Source organism: Phalacrocorax aristotelis, chromosome 16 (assembly GCF_949628215.1).
Source record: "Phalacrocorax aristotelis chromosome 16, bGulAri2.1, whole genome shotgun sequence".
NCBI classification, from domain to species: domain Eukaryota; kingdom Metazoa; phylum Chordata; class Aves; order Suliformes; family Phalacrocoracidae; genus Phalacrocorax; species Phalacrocorax aristotelis.
Window position 1 is genome coordinate 4,628,669 of NC_134291.1, and position 22,275 is coordinate 4,650,943.

Consider the following 22,275-nt stretch of genomic DNA (forward strand, 5'->3'; position numbering starts at 1 on the left):
GCAGAAGACCGTATGACTGCATACTAATAAAAAAAATGCTGCTCCTTTGATACTACCACAGCTTAAAAATTTCAAGCGTAGTTCTTAAGCTTTCACGAAATAAAATGTTTTGGTTTTCATTATGAATTTTAATCCATCCTTCCATCCGTGAAAGGTTCAAGATCTCTCTTTCACATTATGGATAAAATTGGTAAAATGTATTTCAGTAACTCCATCCCCCAACCCCACAATAAATGCTACAGTACTGAGTTTCTGCTTGAGATGCTGAAATCCAAATCATTTGACAAAAATATAGTATATTTTAACCAGCTGCATAGACCAAAATTTTATAGTCTTTCCAATTATTCACATTAGCACAGATACCCACATGACTTTCTTAGCCCTAAGCAGGTTGTTTTCCAATATGTTTAATTTACAGGCTTTTCATTACTTTCTGTCTAGTTTTAACACACCTACAACGTTTTCAATCTCTCCTGGAATGTCATACTCCTCTTCATCGTCAGCTTCATTGGCAGCAACTTTTTTCATCTGATCCTGCACAACTGAACCCTGAGCTTGCAGATTGGCAGCCAGAGATCGACATCCACGCTGGTATCTGCACAAGGAACAGACACAGTTCATTTATTTTTCTGATTTAAGTTCCAGCTGCAATAGGCGCATACTGCCATAAAGCCTGCTAGTCAAGTTACTACGCCTCTCGGTGTACAGCTCTCCAGTTATTTAGTGGTTGTTTTAAAGGAAAGGGAAAAGTATCCCATTCTCCCTCCTCCTGACCCACTTGTCTCTTTTCCAAGGTGAGAAGAGCTAGACTATTTAAATGGTTCCTTTTCATTATCTCTCCCTTTCCTGCTTCAATATAACCTACTTTCCATCGCTGACAATAAAGAGAGACAAAATTCCCATGCCTTAAAAACCTCTCCAAAACCTAAAAAAACCCCAAAATTAATAAAATCAACTTATTAAAAACTGCTTTTTAAATGTTAAAGCTAGCTTAGTACTTTCTGACCAAGCTGTACTCAGATACTTAGCCCATGGTGTAGATACATTCTTACAAAAGATATACTTTACATGCTAAACTGACTTTTGCCATTGGGCAAGGTACACTCTACACCTAAAAAGAATTTTCTATGCCTAAGGACGTTCTCAAAAGTTGGTAAAAGAAATACAATAAAAATAGTCACCAAGGGAGCCTGCAATTTTAAAGTATCAGTGCGAGAAATCTAAAAAAGAGTTTGCCCTCTGGCAGTAAGTAAAACCAGACACCAAAACCTGACTAATATGCAAAATGAAAGTGGGATCGCAAACCACGTTTTCCCCTGTGAACTTTCTATCAAATTGAGGTAGAACTATGTAATGGAAAAAGTTATGTTCACTCTTACAAAATTGTACTAAATCAGCTTCAGTAACAAAGGTCACTGTCTTCCCACCTTTACCAAGTTATGCATTATATAGGAACAGGCTTCTGCTTGTGTAACATGAAAAATCAAAAGATTTGGCTTGTCACAGCTCTGGTTCACTATACCAAAACTGAAAAAAATTACAGGAAACTAAATACAGCACAAGAAATCTACTTTTTCCAGATAGTGCAACTAAAGAACATGTTCATTCCCAAATAACACGTGGATTTCTTTCTTTGTCTTTCAGGGGAGGTTAGGAGGGCAAAGGGACAGTAGTCAAATATATGGATTTAGGTATTTTTAAGTTTTTTGAGAGCTTTTGGAATTTTTTTTAAACTGCTTCAGCTTTAAACTAACCTCCATTTTGCTACCTTCGGTTTCACAAATGTCAGTCCAAGTCGTTGAACGAGTTTCATCCCTAGCTTGCGAAGAACCATCTGATTACTTTCTGACAGCTTGCAGTTATCAAGACACTCAAGTACAGTAGCAGCTGTAAAAGAAAATAAACACGCTAGAAAAATGGTTTTTAAAAAAAAATATCAGTAAGAAAATTTTGAAACATTTTGAAAGTTCTTTAGAAGATTTAGGTTTTTAAAGGTATTACTGAAATGCAAATGCCCTATTGCCTACTTTGCAGTAGCTCTGACACTGGTCAAAGAGTAGTAATATCCTCCACCTACCAAACAGGAAGGATTGCTTTACGGATTAGTTTTGACTATGAAAATTACAATGAATCTAAATTCTGAGACTATTTATGCCTCTAATTCTCACTAGAAGTAACACGTTTAAGTACCTTTCAGGGTCTAAGAATTTTCAGTAGTCTAACAGAACCAGCAGTCAGAAAATCTAACTCATTTACTCTGCAGAAAGTTTCTGCATACTAAGAAACTGTTCCCTTTCCTCATTTATTATTTTCAGGCAGCGCCAACTTAACTCCTCTGGCACAGAAATTTTTATGACGATGAAAGTCCATGAACATTTAGACATGAGAAATACTGTGTATGTGTAAACAATCAGCAACAAAACCTTTCATTTGGGCACATCAAAGGTAACAAAGTCATTTGTCCGGCAAAGTAAAAAAAAAAAAAACAGACGAAAGGAGAATCTTTGATTAATGAGTATAAATTTCCAGGATTCAAAATTTCCACAAGGAACACATCCCTGTTACAAATAAAATAGTCCTTTCACATTTTCAGCCTGAAACAATTAAGGATTGTTTTGAAGGCTGATCATTAGTTAATAGAGGCTAACAACTTGGGCTCCGAAGGACCCATCATTCTTGCTATAAGCACTGCAAATATGGAATCATACTGGCAAAATACTCTGCAACCTCTTACTCCAGCCTCGTATCAGGGTTTTCAAAATACTAAGAAATCGAAGATGTAACAATTGTTTCAAAGTCTGAGAAATTATAGGATGTGACTTTAAAATCTTTTCTGTTCTTAAAAAGGCTTATGATTTATCCTGACATGCTAAAATATTAATAAAATAATATACGCAGGCAAAACAGTAAAGCCAGAATGACTATTACTTCAATACCTTCCAGTAACCTGGATTTTTTTGCAGTTGTAAAACCTAGTGAGACTAATGGTTTAGGAGTGAGGAAAAAAAAATTAAGAATATATAAATACAAGCCTCTTCCAAATCCTGCCAACTCCTGAATTGCTAAAATATCTACAGGCCCATGCAAATGGCTTCAGGACTAGTGCTTACTTTTAAGTCACGCTCTATGTTGCAAAAGATTTCAAATAGTATCTTTCATTGACATTTGTCTATTTTTTTCCTATTTGATCGTCAGATCTGTTATAAACTGTAATAATTAAAAATCTTTGATCTTTTCGCCTCTCACATTTTCTTACCCCCAACAGTTTCTGTCTGAACATTTGCTTCTTAGTTGTGAGCATTCTTTCTTTTCTATGGTAAATTTATTCATTGCTATGCCCCTGATTTTCCTCTTATTACCAGACTCATAATTACTTAATATTCTTTCTGTATGCTACAGGAAGACCAAAACATCTAATTTTATTAGCAGGGTTAATGTTGTGAGCCAAATACCTTCCTTTCATATTAATTATGACCATTGTCTTGTACAGTTGCATCTTTTAAATGGCATAATTTTGTGTTATACCATATTTTATCTACCCCATTTATTATTCTGCTTACCTGGCAGTCTTATTACTCTTTCAGCTTCTGCAGTGCTGTCTGCTATTTCTAGGTGATGTCTAGGTGATGACATTCCTCAATATTTTCTGTCTGTTCCTGACCAGCTGTACAGCACACCTGTCATTCCATTCTGTTTGTCTTCACTATCTTATCTCCATCTTTACCCATATCTCAGGCATTTTGTAAGGATGAATCTGCATCTCAGACTCAGTAACTGGGAGAATGAAACTGTTTCCAGCACTAGATCTACAAAGTTTCATCTCAGAAGTCAAAATAATTCCATTAAGTGAAATCATAAGAATTCTAAAGTGAGTTTACATCATTGCTTGATTCCCATGAATAGCACAAACCACATTTCTGGTGCTCTGATAAGCTCCACAAAACTGACATGGTCTTTTGTAGTGTTTTGTAATTCGCCATCACCTTTCCCTACCTTTCTTTACTGCTGTCCATAAAAAACAAGCTAGTATTTTGCAGTCAATTCTGACCATATTCCAGCATTCACCATGAGATGAAAATAATTCCAACATGCAGCTACGCTGTTCAGAAAATTCTGTGCTGTCCTTTCAGGTACAGCTTTTAGGATGTACCCATTTAACCCTAATTTCATTCATTATAATCGCTTTTCACTACAAACTTTTTTCATTTCACCAGTACCACTACATGATTCCAGCTGGGCTCTGTACGTAGCACGTTCTTTAAACTTCGGTTTTCTGAAAATCTGTGTTTCTGTTAAAACTTGGAAGATTTTCTGCAAAATTTTCAGCAGTAATATGTATAAAATCAGTTTATGTCCTAATGATTTTTTAAAATATTTTCCAAATCTTATAGTTTATATGTTCTGTGTCCAGCTCCTGTTTTCTGGCAATGGCCAGTGTGATCACCTGCCAAATTCTTTAATGAGCTGTTCAAACATAACATTGCCCACTTGTGTCTGCTCCTCCCTCACTTTGTCATCTCTTCTTTTTTCCCCCTCATTTTGCATGTTTTATAAACTTCCCCGTTGATTTCACTCTTTACAGCACCACTTGTTATCAGTTTAATCTTTTTTTCTTTTTTTTTTATTGGAACTGCTTTAAAAACAAAATCAGGATATTACAAACTTACCATATGGTAAACAATCCTCTCTTTTGCCATGTTTAAATAACTGAGCCTACAATTAAAAGAGGGAAAACAGACATGAGAGTCTAAGATTCTAAAGCACAATCTGTCAAGCATGTAGTTCTAAAATTCTTTTTAATGTTCTTGCAATAATCTCTAGTGTTTACTAATTTAAATAGCATAAAAGGAAGAAAGTCTCAGGGTGCAGTTTTACTTCTTTGTAAGTCAATGCAAGTTAAGGATTCTGTAGCCCAGCCCCCCCCACCCAGTCATACAGGCAGCCAACTCAAGGAGCTGAGATGACCAAAAAACCACTCAAGAGAGAAGGGAAGAAAAAAAAAGAGAAAGAAGGGGGGGAGAAGAGAAAGAAGGGGGAAAGCAAGCAAGAAAGCAAGAAAGCAAGAGCCACTATTTTTCAGCCAGCTCAGCTCTCTGAACCACCCAGCTCAGTGCTTGGTCACTGGACCTCAATGCAGGTGCAACCATGGCACCTATTATCTCAAACAGCTCATGTTGCTTTGAACCTCTGAAAAGTGAAGCAGAATTTGTAGAACATGAATAAAGGCAGAAGAACGAGGGTAACTCTATATCCTGTTTGGGACTTCCCGACGATGAAAGTCTCCGAACTGAACACGGCTCACTTATGATTTAGATGACACAGCACACAGTACACATCAACACTTTGGTCACTGCTCAGAAGCAGGACAGGTGGACACATGTGAGCGAGCTTAGTTATTAGTAGCAACCAAACTCGGCCAGACAGGATGCAGTACAGGCTGAACGGCTGAGGATTTCACCCTGCTTCTCAAACAGCTTTTGAAAACACCATGTTAAACTAAACACAGACAGCTACAGAAATCTCTGACTGCAAGCCTGCTACAAATATACCTCCAACAGGCAAACTTTAATTCCTGTGCCGAGGGATTTAAACAAGCCAAGAGTTTCCAAAATCATTTCACATACAATTAAAAATCCCATTAAGCCCCAGCACTACAGTGAGACGAATGGACTATTAACACTGAACAAAACCATGTTACACATGTAAAGTTTCCTCAGTTCACTTAGTATCCATCAGAACTACTGTGTTCAGTCCCTTATTTTTCCTTGCTTTGTCATTCACCAGAAAAAAAAAAATCTTCCTCAATAAATATGCCTAGGAGTTAAACAAGAACAGACTTACCTTAAAATATGTACTTTCTCACACATACCAAATGCACACATGCCTCCCGTACTGCAGGTGTGGTTAAGAGCAACAAAGGCAATAAAAACACCTTTAGGCTATGTACCCATTCCATTTTGTTTCGTTACTAAATTGCATTTTAGGATCCTAAATTAGCACTTCTGATCAGCTCTACTACAAGCTATATAGGGGAATTTGATAATACATATTGAATTACATAAGGTTTTTAACGTTTTCATGAGTAACTAGGCAATTGTAAGGTGTCCTTTAAAACCTGCATTTACAAAAGCAGAAATGCTACGGAACTACTTCAGGCCCATAAGAACAGCTAATAGAAATAACTACCAACACAAATGGTATAAACATAGCATAGCTTCTATCAATATACCATATTAGTATCAAAAAAAAATAAATACTTCCCACTAACATACAACAATGCACTGCTTGTATTAAAAAGCCTAAAGAAAAGCTGACAGAAGATCTGCAAATCTCTGGTATAGTTAAGAAATCTAGAGCGCCTCTAAAACTTCTCTGCCTCTCTGCTGAAACATGCAAAAGCTCATTTCTTCATCACTTTGTTCCTGTGTTCTGCTTTTAAAACCCATCAGATGGTTTCTTCACAAGGTTAGCAAGTTTGCAACGGTTGCCAGATTCTGCAGCACCTTATCCTCACAACTACTTTTCCTTTCTGTATAAAAGCCCAGTTATGAGCAGATACTGTTTCTAAGACACACATGGGCTGCCTCCAAATTACTGGAATTATATTCATGCGTATTCAAACAAAACACAGTATAATTCCTGAAGCAGTGAAAATGTAAAGAAACAGCTTTTTAATCCAGCCTTGGGAATGCTCCTGGACAAACACTCCTCAGCATACTGCCTGGGAGTGCCTGGATGGAGCAACGTGGAATAGAATCCTCAAAACATCCATACATTTTCAGTCTTACATAGTTCCTAAATTCTACCACCTTCCTACAAGTTTCTTTGTGAGTTTTCACATCCTCAAGGCCAACTTTGAATCCAGTTCTGCTTCCTCAGGGTAAAACATAACTAGGAGGTATCACCTCTAAGCAAGATGTGGGAATTAACAAACACACAAGCAGGAAATGAGAAAATTCTCCAAATATTTCAAATATTGTACATGAATTTTTTTACTGCTTTTCTAAAAAAAGTAAGAAAACAGCCTCACACGCCTCTGAGTCAATTTAGAAAGGTGAAATAGGCAGATTCCATTTCACAACCAGTTCTATTATTTTCTGAACAAAACAGTGAAACGTACATTGTTTCCCTATAACAGTTTAACTACATACTTAAACAAATTATTTTCAAATCTAATTTTCAAGACAGAACATCTACTCTCAAACAAAATACTGCAAGAATTTAAAATATACTTTCAGATGTCAAAATCACCACAGCAACCTCTGTAAATCAACGGAGATACGGATTAAGGGATTTGATCGATGCAAATTTTTAGCGGAAGTAAAAAGTAATCAAAGAACATCATAGCTACTGTGTTTAAATTAATAGTGATCTTTTCAAAAACTGGGAATTCATATTTACATGGTTTTGCTCAACAGAATATGTTACCTACTGATTTTGGAGTAAACACAGCTGAAAATGCCACATGTCTGAAAGGAAAAGAAGTTCTGTTTGCACCCACCAACGTACATTGCAGGTCAGATACAACCTTCTGCCAGATTCCTGGTGTTTCAGCAAGTGATACATCAGGTACTTCTCTGTATCAGAGAAAAGTTTAACAGCAATTTTTACCAAAAAAACTATTTTTATAGAAGTAAATAGGTAATAACCAAGCTGTTGAGAACTACTCTTCAGATATTCAACACAGCAGGAATTCCACTGTCTGGGGTTTTTTCTGATTACAGAAATGTCAAGAAGAGAAGTTTTCATTACTTCTGTATGAGTCAAAGCATGCAAAAGCATTCACAAGCCCAAATTTCCCAAACTTCTGAGCTTACTATATATATTTTCCTGGGAAAATAAAAGAGCACTTTAACCAATGTTGGCCTTTAGGGGAAAAAAACAGGGAAGAAAATAAAAATGGAAAAAAGGGTACGTATTTTCTTCTGCCATGTGCTGCAGTCATGCATGTGTGGCAAAGCTACCATCTCAGGAAAAACCTGCAAACCTAGAGCTTACAGGGGTTATACTAAAAGAAGAGTACATGATGCATGAACAGAAAACATTAAAAAAAAAAAAAGAAAAAGAAAAAGAAAAAAGGGCAAATCAGCATTACAGTATTCAACTTAAACTTCCTGCCTTGAAGGAAGAAAAACATCCAAGGCACACCATTTCAAAAAATCTGATACAAACAAAATAATTAATAAGCTTGGTTTGCCACCTGCATAGACATTTTAGTGTCAGCAACTAACAATACTGCAAGTAAGGAGCCTGCCTATTGGAGTATCCAGGCAAAGTTACGCCACGGTGTCTTCACTTTAATGAGGACATACAGCGCACACCAACTTACCCAACCTGTTGAACTGTTGAAAAGTATGTAACTCCCTCTCTTATAAATAATTAAGCCACCTACAAATTAGAGAAAATCAGTGGTGTGCAAGCAATGACGACTGTCAAGTCTGGTTTTGCTTTAGAAATAGCATGGTGCAAGGAAAACAAAACCTAGTTTCTTAGTAATCACAGAAGAAACACACCACACCTTCCAATTGTCTGCATAACCCACTTTAGGCCCGACCTTCATGAGATATATCAATCGGGATCATCTCCAGGACATGTTCCCCAAGCTATACAAATCACCATTAAGGGTGGCCTGACTGTTTGGTAGCAAGTGTATCTTCCTGCCGAGCAGGAGACACAAGTCTGAATCTACCCTCTGGTTGTAACCAACCCAGTCAAGGATCGGGAGGATAATTTCAGCCTCTACAGGAAGAGAAGAAAATGGTATCTTTCATTACTCTGGAGCACCCCCTAGTAGTCACACAACACCTAGGTCCAGGGAAAGCTATCAGCCATCCCTGCCTCCAGGCCAGATGTGGGGAGGTAAACAAGGTGAGGGAGGACATGCTGTCAGAAAAGTAGGTCCGCTTGAAAGTAGAGAATATTTAATAGACCATATGTGCAGCTAATGGTAAAAATAGATTAGTTAAAGCCCTTATTCTTACTGTGTCTTCAACACAAATAGTACTCCTTCTGTAGGTCACGTATTTGTCAGGGTATTGATAATGTCATCATCAACATGGCTATTAAGCTGACAAACGTCAATACACAGCCCAGTTAAATGGCTGGCAAAAGAAGTTCAGTTTTCATAGGGCCTTAGTTATTTATCTGCTGAAAGCCTGAAAGTTTAGACTAACACATGGAGAGCTAACAGAATAGTTCCTTTTCATCTTAACAAGACTAGCCAAAAACACAGATTTGAAATACTTGGAAGGAAAAAAAAACATAGTAGCTTAAGACAGGACTGTATTCTAAGAGGAAAAAGAAATAGTCTTACAGTTAACAGAACTTCTGAACCTTGAACTGGCACAATACTTATGGTAAGAAGGAAAAAACTGAGAAGTATTAGACAAGGCCACATTAGAATACTCTGTGCCACTGAAAAAGAGAGGAGATACATACAGTGTTACCAGAAAGAGGTCAGCGCCCTTGGTATCTGGAGACATAAGAGGTTTTTTCTTCTCCTTATATCAACACTGCTTTTTGCACACCTTTATCACCAAACCACTAAGCAACAACACCTTTTAAAAAAAATAACGCCAACAGACAATCCTAGCATCGCTAATTCATTGAGAATGCCAAAAATACAGAGACTTGGGAAACATTCTATTTGGAAATATTCTATTTTTGTGCCTCTGGGTCTGAAAGAATGGAGTTAGAGAGTTCTTTCTTCCCTGGAGCAAAACTTACATAAGCATGTAGCTGTTGCTAAATAACTTTTGCATTAGAGACAGCTCAGGGAAATGCCCTGTTCTTAAGACTCTCGAGTTTCATCAGATCACTGTGTAGGGCGTTTTATTTTTTTTAATTATTACTCACACTTGTATACTGAATCACTTATAAAACAAATAAGGTTTAATAAGTTTCAATGCCCAAGGCTACCTCAACATGATGACATCTCTGTCACGCAAGAACTGGGAGTGCTACACCCTGCAGCAATAACTAAAAAGCTGTTTGATATAATGGCAGGTTTAAAAGCAAACCTCCAGACCAAGAGAATTTAACATGCAGATTCTCAAAGCAGGTTAGAACTTTCCATCAAGTAAACAAATGGTATTAAAAAAGTGGCGATTTCTTATTAATCCAACATTTATAATCCTTCAAATATACAATGTATCCAAGCAAAAAGTGAATTTAATTCAATACAGCAATGTTAGTTTCAACAAAAGAGGGCAGTTTTAAAAACTGAATCTGAAATACTGCAAGGAAAGATTCCTGCTAGTGCACACCTGTTGTGAAATGATATATTACTGACGACAGGTGTAAAGAAAAAAAAAAAAAGAAAAAAGCATCAGTGGAATTAAAATGTGTAATGCAGTCTGCATGTTTCAACAGGAATCATGAAACAGTAGTACTTGTTCTACGCATAATGCTGAGTTAGATTAAACAGTAGCATACCTAATCACCAAGACTTAAGGCCACGAAGAGGCAGATCAAAGTGCAGCAATGTCGAACTACTCATTGCATACCTAACTTACAGTTTCAGTTCATTGAAATGCAAGAGTTTCATGTCTTTTTAAAACAGTTTTGCCATGCCGGTCTCACGACAAGCTACTTCCTAAATGCAGATCCTGAACAGCGTAATATCATAACCCAACTGAAATCCACCCTGTTAGGGGCTACTCTAAACTGATCTGATGAAGAGGCACACTTTTTATCCCCACCCTGGTGGGTTACATTCCCAAAACCTGCCTTGCTGTAATGACCAGAAAATGGAAATTGGTCTATTTTCTCCCGCTCGTTCAGACAGAAATGCCCAGGCAACTACAGTTTGACTCCTAAAGTAACAAATCACCAGAGGAATCAGGGCAAAAAATTTTGAAGCTGTTGACACAAGTTTTAGTCGTCCATCACAAGGATGTGTTCTGCTTTAGACACGTAGCAATTACGTACTATGTTTCTCTATAGACTGTTAAAATCTTGCGTGTTTAAGAGAAAAGGTTTACTTATTTTAAACAGTGCTTTTATTTTCAGCTCATTTTTTCAGTTTGACAACATGCTATTGTTACAAGTGTGTTACAAAATTCTTAATATTAAATTCTTTAAATAAATATTTCCTATTCCACTTAAGCATGTCTGCTTACACACATACCTGCATACGTATCATTCTGAAAACCTTTATCCCCCCATGAGATAATTCATGCTTACAGTGTAGTAACTGAAATTAAAAATTGAAGACCGAATGCAAGAAAAGGCTTTAAAAATTCAGTCTGCTCGTACCTACCAACTGGAACAGGAGTTATGAGCTGCAGGACACAAATAAAACTGGCCTGATAAATACTTTCTCCTATCCCAGGGAGAAAGAAAAAAAAAAAATCATATAAATGCAAGAAGGCAGTCTTCTGCTTCCAGGTATATTGTATCACATTCTAGTTTCGATTCTACTTGTTAAGTATTCACCTGTTTCGCTTAGTATGCACTAATGAACAGGTGGATAGAGCCAAAGCCAAACTCAAAGGAATTATGACAAAACACTAATGTATTATACATCCTACAGGTCTCATCATGCACCTAGAACGGCAAACAGTCAGTCTCCCTTTCCAGATCTGACAATAAAATGATGAAACATCATTCTGTCTTTTGAAACATACTGCAATGCATACAAATCATGCTTCCTCCTGCTTAAGCAGCAAGTCCCAAGTTATTCTAAATATAGATCATTTCTTGTATCTTCTGATTTGGAAGAGCTGCTGGAGGAAGGAAAAAAAAAACAATACCTAAAAAAAACACACACCACACACTAGTTCCAGAACTTTGCTTTGATGTTTAGTAACATACTGCATACAAGTCCTCATAGCAATTATTTAAAAAGAGCTGCAAAATTATGCAAATTATAGAAACTCGTACAAACACCAGCAAATCCTTAAACCTGTACAAAGACTGCACAAGAGCGTGTCATGTCATCGGACTTCGCTTGTGCTACATCGGCTTTGGTCGACAACACAAACACAAAGGAACAACTCCACCCAGACAAACTCTTCCATTCCACCCAAATATATTTGGACATCAAAACTGGAACGGATACCGGAACTGTTCTTCAAGTGCTTTAAAATGCACACCAATGCTTTTGAGGGTGTAAAACTACAAGCAAGATTTTATAAAATTATATTCTTAGAATGTACAAGAGGAGTGCTATCATATAGCAGTGGTTCAGGTATTAGCAATTTTTTCCCATGCACAGTATGTAAATTTTAAGACTCAAACTAAGAATTCAGCTCTTTGAGTCATAAACTATTGTTACTCCACAAGGCAAGGAGCATTAAAAAAAAAACTTGTTCAGATTAGCAAGCAAAAACACAGGAAATAGTGCATTTTTTCAGACTACTCAAGGACCCTTTCTAACAAGTTTAATGTGCCTTATTAAAACTACTGAGGACAATATTTTAGTAGAAGAAGAATGGATACAACTTTCAAGATTCAGCTGCATTTTGGTTACCAGTTCTGGAAAGTCTAGGAGGGACCACTACTATATCAGACACCCAAACTCTTCATTTTGTACAGTTCCAGTTATTTATTTCAAAGGTTTTGTCCAAAGCAAAAACAAAAACCCAAACAACCCAAACTGAATTATGAAATGACCACTAAGATACAATCAGGTAATTAAAAGCATTTTTGAGAGTTATTTATCAGTATATATACAGGTAACTTCACTTTCATTTGGTGATGATAAGAATACTTAAAGAAAATATACATATGTGCGAAGTTACATCTTCAGAACTGTTGTGGAGGAAATTCTAGCTGTATACTATCTTATCCATTTTTAATAAGCAGGAGCCTCTCTGTGCATTTGCTATTCAATGTCTACCATAGCAATACTGTATAATCATAAATACAATCACCTATGTTTTAAAGGAAAAACCATACTTACCAGGGCCTGGAGCATGCCATTCATAACAACAGTCCCCTCCATGGTCTGGAAGGAGGATTTAGATAACATGGAAAGTGTCCAGTCCAGGAAGTCTGCCATCCTTTTTTGCCTGACATCAAGACGGACAATAAATCTGTCCCAGAGAAAACCAAAATGCTGCAGTTACTAACTTCATGATTTTCAATGAAAAATAATTTTTCCTGCTATCCAAACTGGTTGCAGTTCCTAAAGACTATTCTCCAATGGATATTTTTCTAAATAGCTGAGGGGAGGAACACTACAAACCATCATATTTTTAGCCCTTCTGTTCCTGAGCAAGGCTCTTACCCAGAATTTCACTTCCACTTCAAACCAACCTACAAATTTGGATTCTAGAGATTTCTCATCTCAACTGTAAAGCAACAAACCTTCCAAAGGTCACACATAAAAATTATTTCCATTATAGTTAGTGAAAAGCTGAAATGAAAAAGCAGACTCTCCACCACTCTCACCAAGAACAGCTATTGGTGCAAATCAACAATTGGTCTATACTGCACTGTTGCCAGCCAGGCCCATAAAGAGTAATCACCAGTGCTACATTTGGTTTTTCAGGTATTTGAAAAGGTCAAACTCCTGTTATTTAACACACTGGATGGGTCAAGAGATGCATTTTTACCGATTTTACAGGGGGCAAAAGAGGTTCATCATGGTTGAACTACTTCCCTAAACCTACAGTCAGTCATCACCAGTGCCAACCGAGCTACAGTTAGGGCATCTGCTTCAGTTATCTAATCTAACATTCTTAGCACCTAAAAATTAGGGTCCTCTTCCAGCAGAGATTCAGACTAAGAAACTTTGTTCTCAACTCAATCAAAGGAAACAAGGCACATGGGAAAGCCCACTGCATACAGTTCGCAGTGCTTAAAGAAGGATGTATGCAGAGGTTACTTCACACACCTACAAATTAAATGGGGAGCTAACTAACGGGGAATATTAAATACAGAGAACACAGGAAACAGTGAGCAGGCAAGTGATCACTTGGGTTGTCTTCCAAGTCAGTATCTATTGTGTTCAGCAACAGAACGATGAGAATTTGGGGGAGGGGTTAGTTGGGGGTGGGGGGGTTGGAGCAGCAAAGACAAAGCCTTCTTTTGCACAATAGCGCAGGTAACAGAATTAACATGTAAAGTAGATGAACTGGTTCCTGGACCCTCTCTCAGCCCAAAGGAGTTTAAATCTTTATTTCTCAAAGGACTGCCCTAACCTCCAGACTAGAAGGAAAATAGGGATAAGCCTCATCTCCTCCTACTGCAAGCAGGTCACTGAGCAGACAGAAAAGAGAATTCATAAAAACAAACTCCAGCTCCTCTGCCATATGAAAGACTAATTACTTCAGAAAACAGGAGGTCTTAGATCCTGATGTTTCTAAAGTTCACTTGATACTCATAGACTTATTAGAGCAGGAACCAGAAACCAGGCTTCCCCTTCCTCCCCAAGGAATTTCCTACTCAGCATGTTAGATTTAGATTCCTGTATCTTATCTCTCTGCCTGTCCTAGGGCTTTTGCATTGCTGCCTAACTAACAGACTAACTTCAGTAAGATGAAACAGTGATCTCATCTCAGAACAACTACACCCGCTCATTAAAGAACTGTTTTGGGATGTGAATACAGTGAATTCAAGTGCCAAAAGGCCTTGGACCTGGGTCTTCTAATTCCTGGTGAAGTGTATTAACCATTAGACTAGTTTGAAAATGATGTTTTCATAATAAACTAAATAATTATAGTACACTAAATAGTCATTTTGCTCCCATTACAGTCTTACAAACCTTGATGGAGCTGGTACTAGAACAAGCTTTATGTATTCTATCACCTTATTTGTTACGAATATATACTTTTAATAAAAATTAATTCAGCCAATAAAAATGGAGGTGAAGAGGACATAAGACAACTGCTAACAACATGCCTGCACAAGGATGCAAGACACTTACGAAATCCTCCTCAAATCCGGGGTTGAGCACTGCATGAATGTAATGCTGTAATCAATCACATTACTATATGAATGCTTCCACTAGTAATTCATTTTTACAGATACCCTGGAGTGCAAAAGAAGTGCAAATTCAATTTGTATAATGTGATGAAAGAATATTTTACTGTCATCCTTACTTGAGAAGGCTTCCCAATACTGGAGGTACCTTCAAGAGTCTATCACAGTTGGTTGATTTGGGTTTTTTTCTGGGTTTTTAGGAAGTGAAGAAGATAAAGGACAGATTCAGGCACATATGAATGTTAAAGAATAATTCGCTCTATGTCATACTTTCACCTCAAATCCTCTGCTTCTGTCAACTTGTGACAAGACGGATTACCAATGCAGATAGATAAAAATCCTAGAAAAGAAACTTCCAGTTATCACTTCCAAAATGACTGCAAAAACTAATTGGGATAAGGAGACAAACCTACATTCTGTCACATGGAAATAAGTATGTAACAGACAAGATTATTTATTGAAGACTGTTCAAATGATTTATGCATTCAGTTAAATTTTGCTCTGAAATATTTCAGAGTGAATCAGAGAAGTACAGGACTAGTCACCAGAGAGCTTTGATTCTGGTCTCAACTCCATCATGAATTTTCCACGACACTGTCAGCTCTAAAACAAAAAAAAATGTTTGTTTTGCCATCAGATTCAGAACTGTAGCATTATATTCACTAAATACAGATTTCAAAAGCATTGGGTCCGTGACTGAAGTTCAGAATAAACTTCCAATAAGTACATGGACAGTTATTTCCCAAAAAGATAGTTAGGATCTGCTCTACTAGATGTTCTATTTAACAACTATTTTGATATAATTAATCCCACAAATTTTGTGCCTCTTAGTCCAGAGAAAAACGTTAACACAGATTCTATTGTCCAGGCTAGCTACCCGCATCCACTGCCATCACTTCACCTCGTTCACCCTACAGAGCCTCTGCTCCTACAGCTACGCTGGCAAAACTACGTTGGCAGAGCCCCCTAGCGTAGACAGAGTATATGCTAGTGGAAAGATGCGGGTTTTGTTTGCTTTAAAAAGAAAGAAGAAAAGAAAAAACAAAAGGACAAACTGAGCTGACTAAAGTCCTCTTCCACTAGAATATATTGGAATATATACTGCGATATAGACTGGAAAAAAAGATACGTGTGCGCTAGCAGAAGCAGCGCAGATGAACTGTCTTTTAGATGAGAGAATGAAGACAGTGACAAGAGGGATATTAAGAAAAAAAATCTAGCATTACTATTTCCTATTGCATAACTTAAGAACTTCTAGGAAACTTCAAGCCAGTAATGTTAGATACCAATTTCCTATTTACCACGCAACACCCTGCAAAAATCAGCAGTAACACAGAATAATTGTATTCTTCTGAAACCCTATGGCACAAACCAGTCCCTAGAAGGCAATTTGAACAGCATCCTATTAGCAGTATCACTTGTGATAGATCCCTGTTCCTCTAGTAAGCAGAGGAAAACACAGCATTTCCAATAACAAACGCACTATTGATCTGATTCAAGCAACACATGCAGCCAGCAACTTCCAGTCCTCCCAACACTGTTATTAGTAGAATGTCAGACTAAAAAACAGAAGTAATGGAAGATAGCTTTCTTCTTTTCTGCCAGGAAGAACAAACGAGACTTACTTTGAAACCAGTACAGCAGCTGCATCTCGAGCCTTGTCACTGACAACCAAGTAACACTAAAGGTAAAAGAAAACTAATTGCAAAAGAATTCATACACGGAGATTTAATAACAACTGTGTAACAACTTTGTACATGAAAATACCTCTCAATACTTATGATTACGAACTTCAGTATCATTACATATATTATGTAATCATTATTATTACAAACTGAGCTTAAGATGGTAAAAAATTAAATTTCCCATTTACCAGACCATATCTCAGACAACAAAGTCTCCCTTCTAGTGTCTTTCAAAGCAAGTTTACCTTTACTGAAACCTTAACTCACAGTCATATTTGTGCTACTACATGCCTACAAGTGATACACCACTTAAGTCTTGCCAGTGTCAAAAGCATAACTGTTCAGGTATTTGTGGGGAGGGGGTTTTTTACTTTTATCTCAAAGGAATGACAAGTTAGCCACTTCGGTTTATGCCTAGTGAAACTTTATTATCTTTGCTGAAAATTCTCCATGCGGTCATAGCTTCCAATGTTACTCATCCTGATCGAACGCTGATTTCCTAAGTCAATCATCAAACTTGGCTTTCAGAAAAAGCTAGCTAGTATCTTCAAGCACTAAAAGCTGTTAACATAATCAAAGAAATGCATTCGTATCAGATAGTCATAAAATAAGATAGTTCTAGGGAAAATAAGTAACAGTCTCATCTGATGCTAAAGCAGCAAAGAACATACTGAAGATTCCAAAACTACAGAGAAATTCTTTACAGATTAGATAGGAAAATATGGCCTTAAATAATATTCTGAAAAGACAATCATTTATCACATATCAAAGATTAAGCCTAAGAAAACTACCACCGGTTTGAAAGCATTACGAGATGTATTATACTTACTTTTGCTATTTTAAGGATGCGATCCATTGTTGGCGTACGAGCATGCCCTTCCTCAGAAGTAATATTTCCATCAAAACGGGCCAGATCAAAAGGAATCAAGCATATCATGGAGAGCCATAATAAAAGCATATACCGAGTTTCCCAAGTCTGGAAAATAATGATAAGGCAAAATATGCACTCCATTTTCTGGAATGTACTCCAACAAAGTGCCTGGAGCACAATCTATCCACTAACTTCTAAAGTAAGATGACAAAGAAAAAGCTCCGAACCTGAATGATCTAAAACATCAAAGGAGACAGAACCACAAGAGATTCCAAACAGGAGAACTCTAACAGAAGTAACGGACCCTCCACTCTGAATCTGAAATCTAGACAAGTTTATTTCCTTCCCAAAGGAAAACTACATGTTGCCATTTTCCTGTTTTCTCCTCCCTCAGCCCATTTGTGCCTCCAGTCAGAAATGTGAGAGAAATACGCTCTTCTTCCTCATTTCTTACGTATTGCTTTCATGGCTTTACTGAAACAACTGTCGATGTGTTTTGAGAGACAGACAAGAAGGAATTTTTAGAAGCTTTAAAGCTGTACAACTACATCAACAACAGCAGCAAAGTGATCAGAAGCAATAAGGTTTATTTAAAAATCATTTCAATTTAGAGCAGCAATACAATTACTGTCTTCATATCTATTATTTTTGTTACTTATAATAGATGACGAGCTCTCTTAAAATTCACATATCTTAATAAGCCTTCTGGAATTCTTATTTTTCCTTATTCAAAAATATAATATGAACTACAGTATCTTCAGCTGGACTCAATAATCCTTATATCGGTCTCTTCCAACTCGAGACATTCTACGATTCCATTATCTCAATCCATGCTTAAAAATTCCTTGCTTAAATATTTTTTTGAATCAGAATTCTTGCCCGGAACATTCCGAGCCAAATAAAACTTTAAATCAGGACACATAATGAAGTGGTGTCACACTGTTTTTCAAATTGCAAACAGGTAGAAAAAAAATCTGAAATTCTGTGTTATTTTTTCCACACCCAGGAATATATTATCAAACAGAAAAATCCAAGCAATTCATGCCTTATGCCATAATTGTGCAGTTTTCTCCAATCTTTACCTCATCCTTTCAAAAGAAAAAGAAAAGAAAAAAAATCCTCACAGATCTGAAGATGAATACTGGGGGGTTCAGGAAGAATAAAACATTTTATGAAATTAAACAAGGAAAATTAACTATCATCTTAGTTTCCTCATCAAAATAGTAGTTCTCATACCAACTTTAACAAAACCCAAAGGTTTAAAAAACCAGCCTGTTTGTATTAAGAAATAGGAATAAATACATAAAACCTAAAATACTCTGCTTCCTGTCATTTTACAACTTCAGGCTAAATTAGCGTGACCATTAATGATAGGCATAGCAGCAAAAGGATTTTTCAGTTACTCCTTTTAGAAGTTCAGTATCTTTTACTGCCTTTCTTACTACTATTGTTTCAATTTATTTGTTCCCTTATAAGAGTGGTTAGAAGATTTTACTTGCACCTCAACCGCCATTGCTTCTACATCCTTGTAACATGCCCTCTGAAAGAAAAACACAAGACCTCTCCTTCAATAAGACATTTCTCTTGTGACAAGAGGACTTCCATACTAAATCCAGATGTTCAGTTAACACCTGACAGGGTGTGTCATTGCTTTACAAACTTTTTTCCAGATTCTTCTCTTACATTGTTCACCAGCTTTTTCTGTATGAGACATAAAAGTTAAACAAAAGATACAGAAAGTTCTCACCTCAGAGTCTTTTGGATTCTGATCTGCAAGCATATCCAAAACAGGCTGTAGATCACCTACTTCATGAGGGAACAGCCGGAGGAAGAGTTTGTACCCTCTCACCTATAACAGAAAGTTTCAAAATTTAGTAAGCCATCTGGCATCGTCAAGTACCAAGGAAAAGACCCTTTAAGGAACTTCTTGTATATAATCCTCATGTGGCAAGAACAGTAAGGATGTGAATTAGAGTCTTAAATACTGGAAATTTTTATGTTTTTACAAACTTAATAAGAATTAATGGAATGGTAGTTCTTTACCTTTAAAACAAGGGACCTCTGGAGACTGTCTAGTCCAACTCTCCTGCTAAAGCACAGTCACCTCAGCAGGCTGCCCAGGACCATGTCCAGTATTCAGTATCTCCAGGGATGGAGACTCCACAACCTCTCTGTGCAACCCATTCCAGTGCTCAGACCCCACAGTCAAAAAATATTTTCTTATGCTCAGATGAAAATTCCACAATCCATCTCATTCTTCATCATACTTCACTCTTCTTTTTAACATTATGACTCTTGTTTTATCACTCAGTATCTCAACATCTGCTATTTTTTTTTGCATTCAGACCTTGATTTTTACTATTGTGGATCATTAAATAACATAAGCTATCAGGAAAACCATAGAAGAGAGAACTAATCTTTCACAGTACAGTTTAAAACATTTCACTGCATTAATTAGGGATATTTTTGAAAATGTGAAATTTTTTTGAAGTTACTTAAACAACAAAGAAAATATTGGAGACTTACACATTTCACTTACAGAATGTTCAATTTCGGGTTTTTTACCTTTGTAATGATGTAAAGAAATTTAAAAGCCAGGTGAACTAGCGGGGCAGGAGATCCATTGTCCCGTACTATATCCAACAATGAATTCATCATCCACTCTAATGAAATGAGAGAAAAAACAGTGAGACTACCGCTTACAGCTAGCTCATACTGCTAATAATAATAAAGAGGTAGATAGCAGTCATATAATGTAAGTCATAACAACCACAGCAAAGATGGACCTTTCAGTTTAACACATTTTCAAATATATACACAAAAAACATTTAAAGATGACATTCCTACCTAAGTGGCGATCCAACAAGTGAGGCTGCTCCTGGTACTTGTCCATTATACCTGAAAAGGAAAAGATATCTGTAATAAGCTATTCAAATTAAAGGCTCTTACAGGCATTAATTGTGAGATACACCCCTGATCCTAGACAGCTTCAGCTTAAGATTTCAGTATCTTCGAGCTAAGTGCCGCCACCACCTGCAAGCGAGGTCAAAAAGGAAGAAGAACACAGAGAAGTAACTGTAAAAATACAGTCTGTCCACTTCCATAGCACAATCATAAACTCCCTTCAGGAGTCTCTCATATTACTGTGGACAAATCCCACAGCTAGATGAAACAATCACGCAATTTGTTGCTGCCCTTCACTGCAGAGATCTTTGTGGCTCTGCCTTCCTAAGTGCAATTTACCAGCACACCGTATCTCACAGAACTCTGCAAACAGAGGCCATTAAACTACTATAGACTGTAGCTGCTCCAGATGTACCACCTTTACACTCCACTCTTACCCACACAGCAACCGGAACGCTGCTTTACACCTTTCTGCTTTTCTGTTCACATCTTCTTCATTAACACACGGAATCCCACTTACTTTTTCACACTGTTGTATTTGTTACCATGTCAAATTACAGATTGTCTTTAAAAACACACACACACAAATATATATCTCAACATAAAGAAGTGTGGTAGCAGCATGACAGTTTTCCAACCCTGAGGCTAATATAGCCATGGGGAAATTCTCCCTGGACGCACTGGGTTTTTTCACCACATGTCTATCTTCCTTCCCATGCCTGGAACATATTTAAAGATACAGTTCCACCACGGAGGACCTGGAATGAAACAGGGTATAGGCACTGCAAAATTCTTCTCTCTTTGTTTTGAGCCACCTTACTATAGCAGAAGGAAAACCAACATAGTACTACTTTGCAAGTGAAGGTGCTCTTCACAATTCTCAGAGCTAGTTTTTTATTTTGAAGCAGAACACAGGAATTATGCAGAAAAAAACCCCAAAGAATCCTTGACACGTTTTAAACTGGACAAATACACACTGTAGCTATGACTATCTGTGCTCCTCTAAACTTTTCACACTACTTTACCTTGCTGCCAGCAATATGTTATCTTCCTTTTGGGAACTGACTTGAGGAAAAACAAACTGAATTTGAATATTGAAAAAAAAAACGAACAATTTGCCACAGTTTTTAGAAACAAAAGCGTTTCAATTTAAACCTAGAATCAATGAAAAGCAGCTACAGGAATGAAAGTTGCATTTCAGAACAGATCATCAAGTGGTCCTGTACTGCACTGAAGATTGCCTGGGCCATTCCAGATATATGGTCAGAAAACAGCTTTGTTAATCAGAAAAGTAAAATATCTTCTTTACCTCCCTTTTTCTACATTTGGTTCTTTCTCGAACAATTTTGCTCTCTATCCCCTTTCTCCACTTGTCACATCAACACTTAGATTCAAGACAACTGCAACAGCACTGCAGCACAACCACTTTCAAGACAGCAGCCAGTCCAACAGTATCCCTGCAGTAACTTGTACAATTCCATTGGGATACCGTAGCGCTGTCTACTACCAAGAGGCAAGCCTGAGCTCCTAATCATCACTAATGATACTTCCCATTGTAACTAATGATACCTTAAGCTGTGTACAAATAACAGAACTAGTGAAAACAAGAAATTCCATCAACACTCAAAGCAACAGCTCTCAAGCAGAAGTGGAATTTAACAGCAAATTCCTTATCTTGCCAAACTGCCTTCTCAGATCACGGCCTGGCAATCTAAAGTAAAACTCCAAGTCTAAATGCTGAAGAGAATGAACTGGGAAAAAAAGCTCTTCTAATGGTATTATTTCAAAGAACAGATCTTCCTAAATTTTCTACAAAATTATAGTTGCAGATTAAACTGTCTTCCAAACTTCTAACAGTTCACAAAAAAAAAGCGCGCATCACATGTT

General features: G+C 37.1%; 1 protein-coding gene across 4 annotated transcripts in view; it reads right to left on the minus strand.

Moving 5' to 3' along the window:
* Positions 1-22,275, minus strand: part of TBCD (tubulin folding cofactor D) — a 131,372-nt gene that overhangs the window by 107,069 nt on the left and 2,028 nt on the right. For all 4 annotated transcript variants that reach the window (XM_075111043.1, XM_075111040.1, XM_075111042.1 and 1 more), the window contains 9 exons: positions 20,332-20,382; positions 20,050-20,147; positions 19,232-19,333; positions 17,443-17,589; positions 16,554-16,609; positions 12,905-13,037; positions 4,668-4,713; positions 1,755-1,887; positions 453-595 (listed from right to left, as the gene is read on the minus strand). In XM_075111043.1, the coding sequence (XP_074967144.1) occupies positions 453-595; positions 1,755-1,887; positions 4,668-4,713; positions 12,905-13,037; positions 16,554-16,609; positions 17,443-17,589; positions 19,232-19,333; positions 20,050-20,147; positions 20,332-20,382 (909 nt within the window). The remainder of the gene's footprint in view (positions 1-452; positions 596-1,754; positions 1,888-4,667; positions 4,714-12,904; positions 13,038-16,553; positions 16,610-17,442; positions 17,590-19,231; positions 19,334-20,049; positions 20,148-20,331; positions 20,383-22,275) is intronic.